Genomic DNA, 11350 nt, shown 5'->3' with positions numbered 1-11350 from the left:
GAGGTTACATCTGTGGGAGCCATAGCTATTCATAAACTTGAAAGAACATCAAAAATTTGTGTCAGAAGTGGGATTCGAACCCACGCCTCCATTCGGAGACCAGAATTCCCGTTTATCGGAAGGAGTTTAGTCCTTGAGTCTGGCGCCTTAGACCACTCGGCCATCCTGACACTGATGGGTATCGGGGAAACAGACCTTTCTTATTTGTTAATCAACTCTGGTATGATTTAAAGATGTTTTGACATGATACTAATGTTATATTTGTTGCTATTTCGTCGTTTAAACGCTACAGAAATGTAAACTAGCACATTTTCTCTTGCTATATTTGTCCAGTGCGCATGCACCGGGACAACGAAACGTCACTTCCGCTCTTTGGCTGCAAAACGGCCATATTTGCACTTGCGCTGTTCAAGGGTATCTACCTACGCCCGGCTCGTCGACATGTACAGATTCACCAAAGCCGTCGTCAACATCAGCGGTAAGACGACTTGTTATGGAGTATTTATAAATGTATGTACTCAAAAAAATACCTTTAGCTATTATCTGTCTGCGAGTATGGAGACGCGTCTCCAATGGGTCACCCCGGTTAGCAGGCTAACACACGCAAGCTAATAATTCCAGCTACGTTTTGCGATGAGTTCCAAGAGCTTCAATTTTGCAACCAGTTTGCTATGTTGTTTTAATTGTTGTTGTTGTTGATAATGATTGCGTGACGATTTAACGTGAAGATGCTCTATTTGGGAACTGCAATCGGAACTGCGTCATATGTACAAAACAAATTTCACAGTTAATATAAAGATGAAACGTGGTCCATGACTGTCGTCTTCCAGGTCAAGCAGCACGCCAAGTGAGACACGGATCCACTGCTCCGCAGGACTTCCATTCAAAGTATGGTACCGGCGTGTTGCTCGGCGGCTTCGGCTTCTGCACCGCTGTGTGGGCATACGTAAGTGTAGCTCTCCTTTTGTTAGCAACTTGACATCATTTTTCCCAAATCAAACCTTGTTTTTTTTCCCCCCTTTTCCCTTACAGGTGGTGACTCAGACAGGCATCACTTGGAATCTGTCCCCTGTTGGGAAGGTCAAGCCCCAACCATGGAGGGAGGCTGAAGAGTAAAAGAAAAACAAGCAGCCATGGTTGAGATCCAAACAGAAATCTTTCGACTGTACAGATGAATAGTAAATACTGGCCTGAGTGTGTTTCATTATTGTCAAAATAAATTAAATGTGATTCTAGATCTGATTTTTTTTTTCCCCTTTAAGCACTAAGTACAACTGTATATTTGCTTATTACAAAAGATAAACACACTGATGCTTTACAGTAAAAATAATTTGAGCAATAATTTTATTTTCTATTCGGAGTAAGGTTTGTTTGATACTGTTAAAATTATGATAAATGATAGTTTGATGTTGAATGTATAAACTGTCTCATTTTAAGACTCTTTTGCTCAGTTTTTCAATATCGCTTAAATATTTACTTTGCTGGAAAAGTCCCAAATTTAATAACCGCGATATTGTAATTGCATTTAAAATTCGTCAATCCTTTTTTTATCCATGGACCAAAAGTACGTAAATATTTATATTAATTTATATTTTGAAGTCAGCTAAACTTATGACATGGGACGTGACGTAAGATAAATGACACCAAAGCTAGCCAATCAAACGCAAGGCCTCTCCTTTCTCACAGCAGCCAATCGCCTTTAGGTGGGCGTGTCTTGCTCCAACCTCCTTATCCCCGTTCGCTGTTAAGGTCACCGCTGTCATTCGGGAGCCACCATCCACCGAACAGCCATCGTAGCCACCGAAGCGGAGGCGACACAAGCGACGTGACGAACAAGCAGAAAGACGACAAAATGTCTCTGTCAAACAAGCTCACCCTGGATAAGGTGAACGTCAAGGGGAAGAGAGTCATCATGAGGTGAGCGCTTCATGGGAAGGCAATTGGCGATTAGATTAGCTTTCCCTAGCTAACGCGTCCGTATTTATTCGTATGTCTTCATGCTGTCGTATTTTTATAACGATTATAACAGCTAGTTCAATGATAGCTTTTATAACTATCGTTTCTGTGTAACTACAAGGTGGTGAATAACGCGAGGGGCGTGAGGGTCCATATTGACGACACCGGAAGTGAATTTTGTCACGTTTTATCGTGACGTCAAGTGCGGCTGCCGTATTATCAATATTGCTGCAAATCTCGTTGAAATGCAACAAACCCCTCGAATAATGCAAATTTGCTGATGAAAACCATCATGTGTTCTCCTTAAATGTCTCAATCATGTACAGGCACAAATAAATATATAGAATAGTAGCGTGGTGTGGTTTTGGTCATCAGAATCTTGGGTATGCCAAATAGGAGCAAAACAAATGGCATTAAATCCATAATAAAGACAGCAAGAATATATGGAATTCAATAGTAGGCCAACAGTGTGGACAAGTGGAGAAAAAAAATGCAAAATCTCATTTTACCATTTTTCCTGACCTTAGAGAATGCATCATTTTATACTGTAACACTATAGGCGATAATCCCTGACTACAAGTTAAAACGAATACATAATTACCAATGCAGTCAAATCAATGTTGTTGCAAATCTTGGACTTGTCCAAAATTGAAATCACCCAAATGAACTTAAATGCATGTATCTTTTTGCCCAATGTGAATTGCACTCTTGGAACTGATCCGGCCTGGATGCTGGACTTCCTATCAATGATGAATTTTTTATGGCTGCGTCTTCGCATTGGACTTGTCCGTGATCACTTAAACCCGACACCCATCCACACTGGAAATGTCAGAGGTTCCAGTCGGCATAGGTCAGGGTTCACCACAAGCAAGACTTTTTGATACATCTTAGCAGCACATTAGCTCTCGTCGTATCACGCCCAGGGCTTGCCCCGGCCTGTCGTGCGAGCGTTTCGCCCAAAAAAACGAATGTGGCGAGCTGGGCCGTCGCTATGGCGACAGCCGATAGAGAGCCCAAGAATCTGCTCTGCTCCCCCTGAAATGAGCTAACGTCTGCTCGTTTGTTAGGCCGGATCAGAAGCTAACAATGACATGGCTACCTGCCACTATCAAAAGTGCTGCGTTTGAAAGGCTGCGGATCATCAGACGCTCGCCTCGGGCTGCCAAAAATGCCGGTGAAAAGCTGAGCGTTGTGCTTCCAGACGAGACAATGCTTTTACAGTACCGTCGGCCATTGTGCACAGGCGAGTGTGGGCTTATGGCGCTTCAGGTGGGGAGGAGGGACGTTATGCAGCATGTTGTCTTGGCCACCACAGCCACTCTGATTGAGGTCATTTCAGTGGTGCGCCCTGCAGTGGACCATTTTAGAAGCAACAGTTGTTTTGAGTCAAGAATTGCCCTTTCGTTTTGGGTTTTATCCCCCCAATGAAATTCCAAACTATTTTCTTGTAATATATAATATGCAAATACACAATTTTTCTTTTGTTGCTGTTTTAGCTTTGGTATATGATCAATTTTTCATCATCATTCTGTTTTCTTTCAGGGTTGACTTCAACGTTCCCATGAAGGACAAGCACATCACCAACAACCAGAGGTAAACTTTTTTTTTTTTTTTTTTTAAGGAGAGAGGTCATGACCTTCCTAATCTTGTTTTAGGATCAAGGCCGCCGTTCCCAGCATCAAGCACTGCCTGGATAACGGCGCCAAGTCGGTGGTTCTCATGAGTCACCTGGGCCGCCCCGACGGGAACTTTGTGCCGGAGAAGTACTCGCTGGAGCCCGTCGCCACTGAGCTCAAGTCCCTGCTGGGAAAGTAAGCGCATATCCGTGAGTGATAAGCTGGTGTCGTAGATGAAAGGCCTTCGAAAATATGCCGCTGTACGCAGGGACGTGACCTTCCTGAAGGACTGCGTCGGCACCGAGGTGGAGGCCGCCTGCGCCAACCCCGCCGCCGGCTCCGTCATCCTGCTGGAGAACCTCCGCTTCCACGTGGCTGAGGAGGGAAAGGGCAAGGACTCCTCTGGAAACAAGGTCGACCCCCCCCCCCCCACACACACACACACACACACTCTTGTGAATAAATCTGATATAAGGTGGGATCAAAGATCAGGGCTGCTTCTGCGGCCTGCTGACATTTGTGCTGAAGGTCGCTGTTGCTTTTCCTGTCCTGCGAGGCCTGCTTGGTATGCGGCCTTGCCAGGATTAATTTCTACCCCACAGACATTTGCATAGGAGTTACACACAAAGTGGACTTTTTTTATGTGAATACAGTGTCGCTATTCTAGTCTTCATAAAATTCTGACTTTTCCCCAAATCGTAACAGAAACAATTCATCTAATATTCCAATTTTCCTTACACTCACATAAATGATTTTTTTTCTTCCTTTTTTTTTTATATTAAACGGGACAGACAAAGGCATCCCAGGAGCAGATTGACACCTTCCGGGCATCTCTGTCCAAACTGGGAGACGTTTACATCAACGACGCCTTCGGCACGGCTCACAGAGCCCACAGGTGAGAACGTTGGACATTTGGGGATGAGGACGGGGACGTGACTCGCTGCGACCTCCTCCCCTCCAGCTCCATGGTGGGCGTCAACCTGCCCCAGAAAGCGGCCGGCTTCTTGATGAAGAAGGAGCTGGACTACTTCGCCATGGCTCTGGAGAAACCTCAGAGGCCTTTCCTGGCCATCCTCGGAGGGTGAGACGAGCACGTAACCGTTCTGACGTTGGCGTTATTGATTTTGCTATCGGTGTGTCCCACATTTTTAAGGCTTTGGTCTTTTATCTCGTGTCTTTTTTTTTTTTTCCCCCAAAGGGCAAAGGTTAAAGATAAGATCCAGTTGATCAACAACATGCTGGATAAGGTGGACGAGATGATCATTGGTGGCGGCATGGCCTTCACCTTCCTCAAAGTGCTCAACAACATGGAGGTGAGGCACAGTGAAATGAGATAATGTCAACTTTTCTCGTCGGCTGACTTTTTCTGATCCCTTAAAATAAAAAAAAAAGGATATGCAACCAGAAATGACAATGATACCCACCTATGCTAACGCTAGCAGCTAGCTCACACTCTTGCAGTCGCTTCAAAGGACCTCTTGATGAACTTGGTCTCGATCCCAAAAATACCAGACCGGGACGTTTTGCACAGCTCGGCAGTTGCGTAACAAAGCCGTGGCCTTCTTTCACAATAACGTCGCAACCGCAAGTGGATATCAGCCAGCGTTGCGCTTTGTTTACATCGCAATGTGAAATCGGCAAACTACTTCACTTCTGGACCATTATTTGCTCAGCCACAAGACAGATTTCAACTTCTTTGTATGTGAATTTGGGTCTTTGTGACAGAAGCGTGATAAAGCAGCTTTGCAACGTTTGCTCAGGAACATTCTTCCATCTCTCACTTTGGAGAGCGCTCATTTTGCCATGCTTCTTCTCAGATCGGCAACTCCCTGTACGACGAGGAGGGCGCCGGCATTGTCAAGGACCTGATGGCCAAGGCCGAGAAGAACAGCGTGAAGATCACGCTGCCCGTCGACTTTGTCACCGCTGACAAGTTTGATGAGAAAGCTACCACGGGCGTCGCCACCGTGGCCGCTGGCATCCCCGCCGGTTGGATGGTAAAAGCTGTTCCCCTTTCCAGCTAGCCCTGACTTTTTCTTCTGCTAGCATAAACCCGCCCCCTCCCCCTGCAGGGTTTGGACTGCGGTCCCGATAGCTCCAAGGCGTACGGCGAGGCGGTGGGCCGAGCCAAGCAGATCGTGTGGAACGGCCCGGTGGGTGTGTTTGAGTGGGACAACTTTGCCAAGGGCACCAAGAACCTGATGGACAAGGTGGTGGAGGTCACCAAGTCGGGCTGCGTCACAATCATCGGTAAGAAGCCGTGCTGGATTTTGCAATGGTTTTGACAATGCAACATTTGGAAAAAATGTAAATGTCCAGGTGGGGGCGACACTGCCACCTGCTGTGCCAAGTGGAACACTGAGGACAAGGTCAGCCACGTGAGCACAGGAGGGGGAGCCAGCCTGGAACTTCTGGAAGGTGAGTGAAACCATCATGGAATCCTGTGTATTGACTGTAAATATTGCATTTTTTTGTCTGACCACCATAATTGATCAATTCTTGTGTGTGTGCTTTTGCAGGCAAAGTTCTCCCCGGAGTGGATGCATTGAGCAACGTCTAAACTTCCTTCCCGTCAACCTACTGACGTGTTTGCACGTGTGCGTGAGAGAGAGCGTGTGAATGTGTGTATGCTGAGAGGTGAGTAGCGATTAAAACCGGACCATGCAACCATGCGAGAAACAAAGCTACGGAGAAAAAAAAAAAATCGCTAATCCATCTGGACTTGTAGAACTTCTGCCTTATTGAGCATTCGAGTAGAGATGGATTGTCAAGGTCACCTCACCACTTGAGAAAAGCGGGTTTCGCTAACTTGTCCATTCACGGCATGGCTACTGAGAGATATTAACAAACGGTTCGTGTGGCGTTTGTCGACCTTGTGACATCACAGCGCTTCTCTTCTAGTGAATAAATGTCCCTAAAATCTTTGCGCTGCTCTTGTGTTGCTTCTAAACTCGGCCTACGATTTAACACGCTCCCCAACTTGGATCGAACCGAGATACAAATTAGGTGATAAATATTCATTCAAAATTGACATCAATCAATACACTTGTTTGGAATGCTTTTAATTAGCACTCGAATATATTTAAATAATAAACACATACAAAATGACAACGTTGGACGGATGGATGGATGAAATCGCTCTTCTTTGTACCTTGGATAAATAATTAAGAAATTTGTTCATTTCCACGTGATGTTCTTCCCACATCATCCGTAGGCAGCCTCGGTTCACCAAATGAGGGAAAGTGTCCATTTTAGCGTCTCTGTCAGCCTGCATTTTCATTCTGATAGCAATGATCTGGTCCACAAAAAGAGGCCGCTTGAAAGTGAAGGAGCGTGTATGCTTTTGTGAGTGAGTCTTCTGCTTACCGTTCTCCAGCTTGCGCGGATTCCGCACCAGGAACGCAGAGTTTACATAGTCGTCGTCGTCTGCGTGGTGAGGCGACACGGCACTGGTTAAACGCAACACCTCCACCTTCAAATGTAACCGTGATGTCCCGTACCGTCGTTTCTTGGCGACTCGCCAGCAAAGTTGGCGTAATGAGCCGTAGCGGCGTCGCAATCTGGAGACGACATGATGTTTAGTCGCTCAGAAAAGGTAATTTATTGATTCAGTAACTTTCGAGAGCCCACCTTTAATCCTCGATGGCATCTGTTCGTTTTCATACACCGTAATGGGGAGCGGTTCTCTGGAAAGGCAAAATAATCTCTGCTGAAGTTGTTACGCTAGATTGGCGATGAGATTGAAATACTTACACATAAATATGTTCCCAACTCCTGGTTGGAGATTCAGCTACCGAATATATAGCTGTGAGCAGTAAGAGATTCGGAGAAAGTGCTCTTCTTGACCATTGGAAGACAGAAATGCAATCGTGGAGTTGTCAAAAATCGTGCAAAACTCACCCGGGTAAATGTCCTCGCTGGAAAATACGGGCGAAAATATTGTTTAAGTCTGTTTGACATTTGAGCTTTTAATTTCATGTAAAAAAAAAAAAAAAAGCATACTTGCAGGAAGGGGTCATTTGATTGGCTTCGGTGACTAAAAAATACAAAATAAATTATTTTAAAGAAAAAATAGAACTATAAAATAAAATAAATCGAATGTGATAGATGACTTACCCGTTTTGGATCGCATCACAGCAAACCTGCTTCCTTCACGGTGGCTGGCCAATAGATAAAGAAATCTCACAATGTGTGTGCCAAATGCATTTCAAAAGTTTGCCACAAAATAACTTTGTCACTCACAACGTGTGGGGGTTGTATATTTGAGCTTCTTCGTGTATCTCTGTGGGGAAAAAGTGGATTTTACTTGTCATTCTCCGTCCGGACAAATATTGGAAAACCAAAAGCCGTTGGAAGATGCACAATTAAGTCAAAGCAGTCTAATGGTGCCATCTTGCCACGTTGATGATGGAATTGGAAAAGAATGGACTCCCGATCCCACCCATACAACAGCTAGTTCTTAACACTTACTGGACTTGGTCTTGCATCTCAGACAAAGCAGACCCAGCAGACTGAGCAAGGCCAGCGACGCAACACCTACAACCGCACACAACACGCTGGCATTTCCCAGCATACCTGCAAAGTAGCACTTATTCACACGTTGATGTTGTTGGCCCAGCCTAAACAATGCATGTGCGCCTTCAGGAAGTGGTTGGCCGAAACTCGGAGAGCTCGCAAGTCACACGTCTTAAAGCAATAGTGAAGTGAACTCTTCTCATTCTGGATGAGTTATTTAACAACAAAAAACTACAAGAGGAGCAAAAGTGTGTATTTTGTTTCACAGATATATATTGATAAAAGTATTCGTAAGCACTCTGGATTGCTCTCATCCAATTTGAAACAGCATTATCTGTTAAATTAAATATGCCGCACAGAATTTGAAATTTCCTAAAAAATATATATATATTTGAATGCATCACACAAGTTTTTACATATGAAATTAACCTCATATTCTTGGATTTAACAAAGTTTACTGCGCGTTACCTTCAATGGTCCGGCCGCTCTCCTTTCTGTGTCGACTTGATTTGACATTAGCTTTGAAGTGCGTACATTGGTTTCCTTTTTACAACAATTGGCCACATCCGCCAAGACCCCAGCCACCTGCAAGATGTGGACGTGCAAGACGTCAAATAATGCTTGAAAGTCAAAATCTTAAACCACTAGGTCATGAACATGAATTGAACTGAGAAGCAGCTAAAACACGATCAATTGATATGAATTAGAGTTCACTTGTAAATTCAGTTGATTGGACATTATTTGGACTGGGATGCACGGAGCTCTCAGTAAAAGGCCTGGTTAGTTTGGTTTAAGCTTTGGTAGGGACATTCCAATTTATACTACCAACCAGTGACGTGCGGTGAGGTTCATGACTACCCAAGAAGTCAGCGGCGGCCCAAAACCTCCAGGACCTGAGCTGAGCGGCAACTGGAGCAGCGCCGACGGGCACCACCAGGAGGCGTCATTAACAGGCAAAAGGAAAAAATAAATAAAAGCTTTGAATCTTGGTTTTCGCTCTGTTCATTTGTAAATGTTGGACTGAGCGGGTCTCGAACACTGGTCGACTGAGTACCAGGACACGTATTATTCTATTCGGCCACATTACCATGAGGGCCACCAAATAAAAACCTTGTATAGAGTGAAATAGAACGGAGTGGATATTGACAATGGACTGTACATATGAGGCAGTCGAACAAAATCCCAGACATATTTTTGGGCTTAAAGTACGACATGTCCGGGAAAAGAGGACGTCTGGTCACCCAGACCCAGGTACAGTGTACCTAATCACAGGCCACTTCATTAGGGATAAATCGTGGTCAAAGCTTAAGTGAAAGTGAAAAGTGCCGCACCCGCCCTCACCCCCACTTTCTGATTGGCTGTTTGATCTGTGACATCTTTCGGACACTCCAATAGGTACACCGCCATTTTCAGGTGTACCTAATCACAGGCCACTTCATTAGGGAAAAATTATGGTCAAAGCTTAAATAAAAGTGAAAAGTGCCACACCCGCCCTCACCCCCACTTTCTGATTGGCTGGTTGATCTGTGACGTCATACAGACACAGGTGTACCTAATCACTTCATTAGGGAAAAAGTTTAAGTGAAAGTGAAAAGTGCCACACCCGCCCTCACCCCCACTTTCTGATTGGCTGTTTGATCTGTGACGTCATTCGGACACTCCAATAGGTACACCGCCATTTTCAGGTGTACCTAATGACAGGCCACTTCATTAGGGAAAAATCATGGTCAAAAGTTAACAAAAAGTGAAAAGTGCCACACCCGCCCTCACCCCCACTTTCTGATTGGCTGTTTGACCTGTGACGTCATTCGGACACTCCAATAGGTACGCCGCCATTTTCAGGTGTACCTAATCACAGGCCACTTCATTAGGGAAAAATCATGGCCAAAAGTTAACAAAAAGTGAAAAGTGCCACACCCGCCCTCACCCCCACTTTTTGATTGGCTGGTTGATCTGTGACGTCATATGGACACAGGTGTACCTAATCACTTCATTAGGGAAAAAGTTTAAGTGAAAGTGAAAAATGCCACACCCGCCCTCACCCCCACTTTCTGATTGGCTGTTGGATTTGTGACGTCACTCGGACACTCAATTAGGTACACCACCATTTTTAGGTGTACCTAGTGACAGGCCACTTCATTAGGAAAAAATCATGGTCAAAAGTTAAAAAGTGAAATGTGCCATACCCGCCCTCACCCCCACCTTCTGATTGGCTGGTTGATCTGTGACGTCATACGGACACAGGTGTACCTAATCACTTCGTTAGGGAAAAAGTTTAAGTGAAAGTGAAAAGTGCCACACCCGCCCTCACCCCCACTTTCTGATTGGCTGTTGGATTTGTGACGTCACTCGGACACTCCATTAGGTACACCGCCATTTTTAGGTGTACCTAATGACAGGCCACTTCATTAGGGAAAAATCATGGTCAAAGATTAAATGTAAGTGAAAAGTGCCACACCCGCCCTCAGCCCCACTTTCTGATTGGCTGTTTGACCTGTGACGTCATTCGGACACTCCAATAGGTACACCGCCATTTTCAGGTGTACCTAATGACAGGCCACTTCATTAGGGAAAAATCATGGTCAAAGATTAAATGAAAGTGAAAAGTGCCACACCCGCCCTCACCCCCACTTTCTGATTGGCTGGTTGATGTGTGACGTCACTCGGACACAGGTGCACCTAAACACAGGCCACTTCATTAGGGAAAAAGCTTAAGTGAAAGTGAAAAGTGCCGCACCCGCCCTCACCCCCACTTTCTGATTGGCTGTTTGATCTGTGACGTCACTCGGACACACCATTAAGTACACCGCCATTTTCAAGTGTACCTAATCACAGGCGACTTCAGGAGGGAAAAATCATTATCAAAGCACTGACCCAAAGCTGCCACAAGAAGGCGGCAAAACACGTTTGTTTAGGAATTTTATACTATATTTTTGTATTATTTTCTCATTGCAAGCTTTATCGGATGGTTGCTTACTACCGTGTTTCGTTAAATTGAAAAAAGTTTTTCTACGATAGTAACTTAAGTGTTTAACCCCCCCCCCACACACACACACACGCTCACACATTTAATTGGATTCAAATATAATTTTTTTTAGTTTTTTAAGCATGTAAGTAACGTGGATGTCTCGTCTCTGGTTGGTCAACTGTGGCCACATGACAAGGTCTAGCTTTCACCGATTGGTCAATTGTGGTCACATGGGAAGGTTTTCCTCGGGTTTGTCAAAGCTCGTGTAAGTGTACCAGCAGCGTTCCGTGGTGAT

General features: G+C 44.9%; 3 protein-coding genes and 1 non-coding gene across 5 annotated transcripts; 2 read left to right on the top strand and 2 right to left on the bottom strand.

Annotated features, from left to right (window-relative positions):
* Positions 1-59: 59 nt before the first annotated feature.
* trnal-caa (transfer RNA leucine (anticodon CAA)) lies at positions 60-170 on the bottom strand. The gene is made up of 2 exons: positions 133-170; positions 60-105 (listed from the first exon to the last, which is right to left on the bottom strand). It is a non-coding gene; the product is annotated as a tRNA-Leu (tRNA).
* Positions 171-338: 168 nt separating this feature from the next.
* cox7b (cytochrome c oxidase subunit 7B) lies at positions 339-1235 on the top strand. The gene is made up of 3 exons (XM_085936041.1): positions 339-478; positions 831-946; positions 1033-1235. The coding sequence occupies exons 1-3, from the start codon at positions 442-444 to the stop codon at positions 1114-1116; spliced, it is 237 nt and encodes a 78-aa protein (XP_085792167.1). The 5' UTR covers positions 339-441; the 3' UTR covers positions 1117-1235.
* A 491-nt stretch (positions 1236-1726) lies between these two features.
* On the top strand, positions 1727-6496 carry pgk1 (phosphoglycerate kinase 1). Its single transcript, XM_085936102.1, has 11 exons — positions 1727-1917; positions 3499-3549; positions 3612-3767; positions 3841-3985; positions 4364-4467; positions 4534-4653; positions 4771-4885; positions 5390-5569; positions 5645-5822; positions 5892-5990; positions 6092-6496. The coding sequence occupies exons 1-11, from the start codon at positions 1853-1855 to the stop codon at positions 6130-6132; spliced, it is 1254 nt and encodes a 417-aa protein (XP_085792228.1). The 5' UTR covers positions 1727-1852; the 3' UTR covers positions 6133-6496.
* Positions 6497-6626: 130 nt separating this feature from the next.
* On the bottom strand, positions 6627-8595 carry LOC147043012 (uncharacterized). 2 transcript variants are annotated; one of them, XM_085936104.1, is made up of 11 exons: positions 8556-8595; positions 8043-8147; positions 7815-7854; positions 7689-7732; positions 7575-7608; positions 7473-7489; positions 7326-7377; positions 7203-7258; positions 7073-7132; positions 6939-6998; positions 6693-6867 (listed from the first exon to the last, which is right to left on the bottom strand). In XM_085936104.1, exons 2-11 carry the CDS (start codon positions 8143-8145, stop codon positions 6836-6838), a joined length of 498 nt encoding a protein of 165 aa, XP_085792230.1. In that variant the 5' UTR covers positions 8146-8147; positions 8556-8595; the 3' UTR covers positions 6693-6835. The 2 variants fall into 2 exon arrangements, with proteins under 2 accessions (XP_085792229.1, XP_085792230.1); XM_085936103.1 differs by having other exon boundaries at positions 6627-6998.
* Positions 8596-11350: the final 2755 nt, after the last annotated feature.

This window comes from Syngnathus leptorhynchus, chromosome 17, assembly GCF_054491065.1.
Source record: "Syngnathus leptorhynchus isolate UIUO chromosome 17, UIUO_Slep, whole genome shotgun sequence".
Taxonomy (NCBI): domain Eukaryota; kingdom Metazoa; phylum Chordata; class Actinopteri; order Syngnathiformes; family Syngnathidae; genus Syngnathus; species Syngnathus leptorhynchus.
The sequence above is the reverse complement of the archived record's forward strand: the minus strand, read 5'-3'. Positions and strand labels throughout refer to the sequence as shown.

What these genes read in the sequence shown, in the direction of transcription:
- cox7b (XM_085936041.1), top strand. Translation starts at nt 442, where the DNA reads ATGTACAGATTCACCAAAGCCGTCGTCAACATCAGCG. An exon ending in AGCCGTCGTCAACATCAGCG is followed by an intron (nt 479 to 830) that starts GTAAGACGACTT and finishes GTCGTCTTCCAG; the next exon opens with GTCAAGCAGCACGCCAAGTG. An exon ending in GCACCGCTGTGTGGGCATAC is followed by an intron (nt 947 to 1,032) that starts GTAAGTGTAGCT and finishes TTTCCCTTACAG; the next exon opens with GTGGTGACTCAGACAGGCAT.
- pgk1 (XM_085936102.1), top strand. Translation starts at nt 1,853, where the DNA reads ATGTCTCTGTCAAACAAGCTCACCCTGGATAAGGTGAACGTCAAGGGG. An exon ending in ACGGCTCACAGAGCCCACAG is followed by an intron (nt 4,468 to 4,533) that starts GTGAGAACGTTG and finishes CCTCCCCTCCAG; the next exon opens with CTCCATGGTGGGCGTCAACC. An exon ending in CAGCCTGGAACTTCTGGAAG is followed by an intron (nt 5,991 to 6,091) that starts GTGAGTGAAACC and finishes GTGCTTTTGCAG; the next exon opens with GCAAAGTTCTCCCCGGAGTG.
- LOC147043012 (XM_085936103.1), bottom strand. Translation starts at nt 8,145, where the DNA reads ATGCTGGGAAATGCCAGCGTGTTGTGTGCGGTTGTAGGTGTTGCGTCG. An exon ending in GAGATGCAAGACCAAGTCCA is followed by an intron (nt 7,855 to 8,042) that starts GTAAGTGTTAAG and finishes TTTTCCCCACAG; the next exon opens with AGATACACGAAGAAGCTCAA. An exon ending in CGAGTCGCCAAGAAACGACG is followed by an intron (nt 6,999 to 7,072) that starts GTACGGGACATC and finishes CTCACCACGCAG; the next exon opens with ACGACGACGACTATGTAAAC.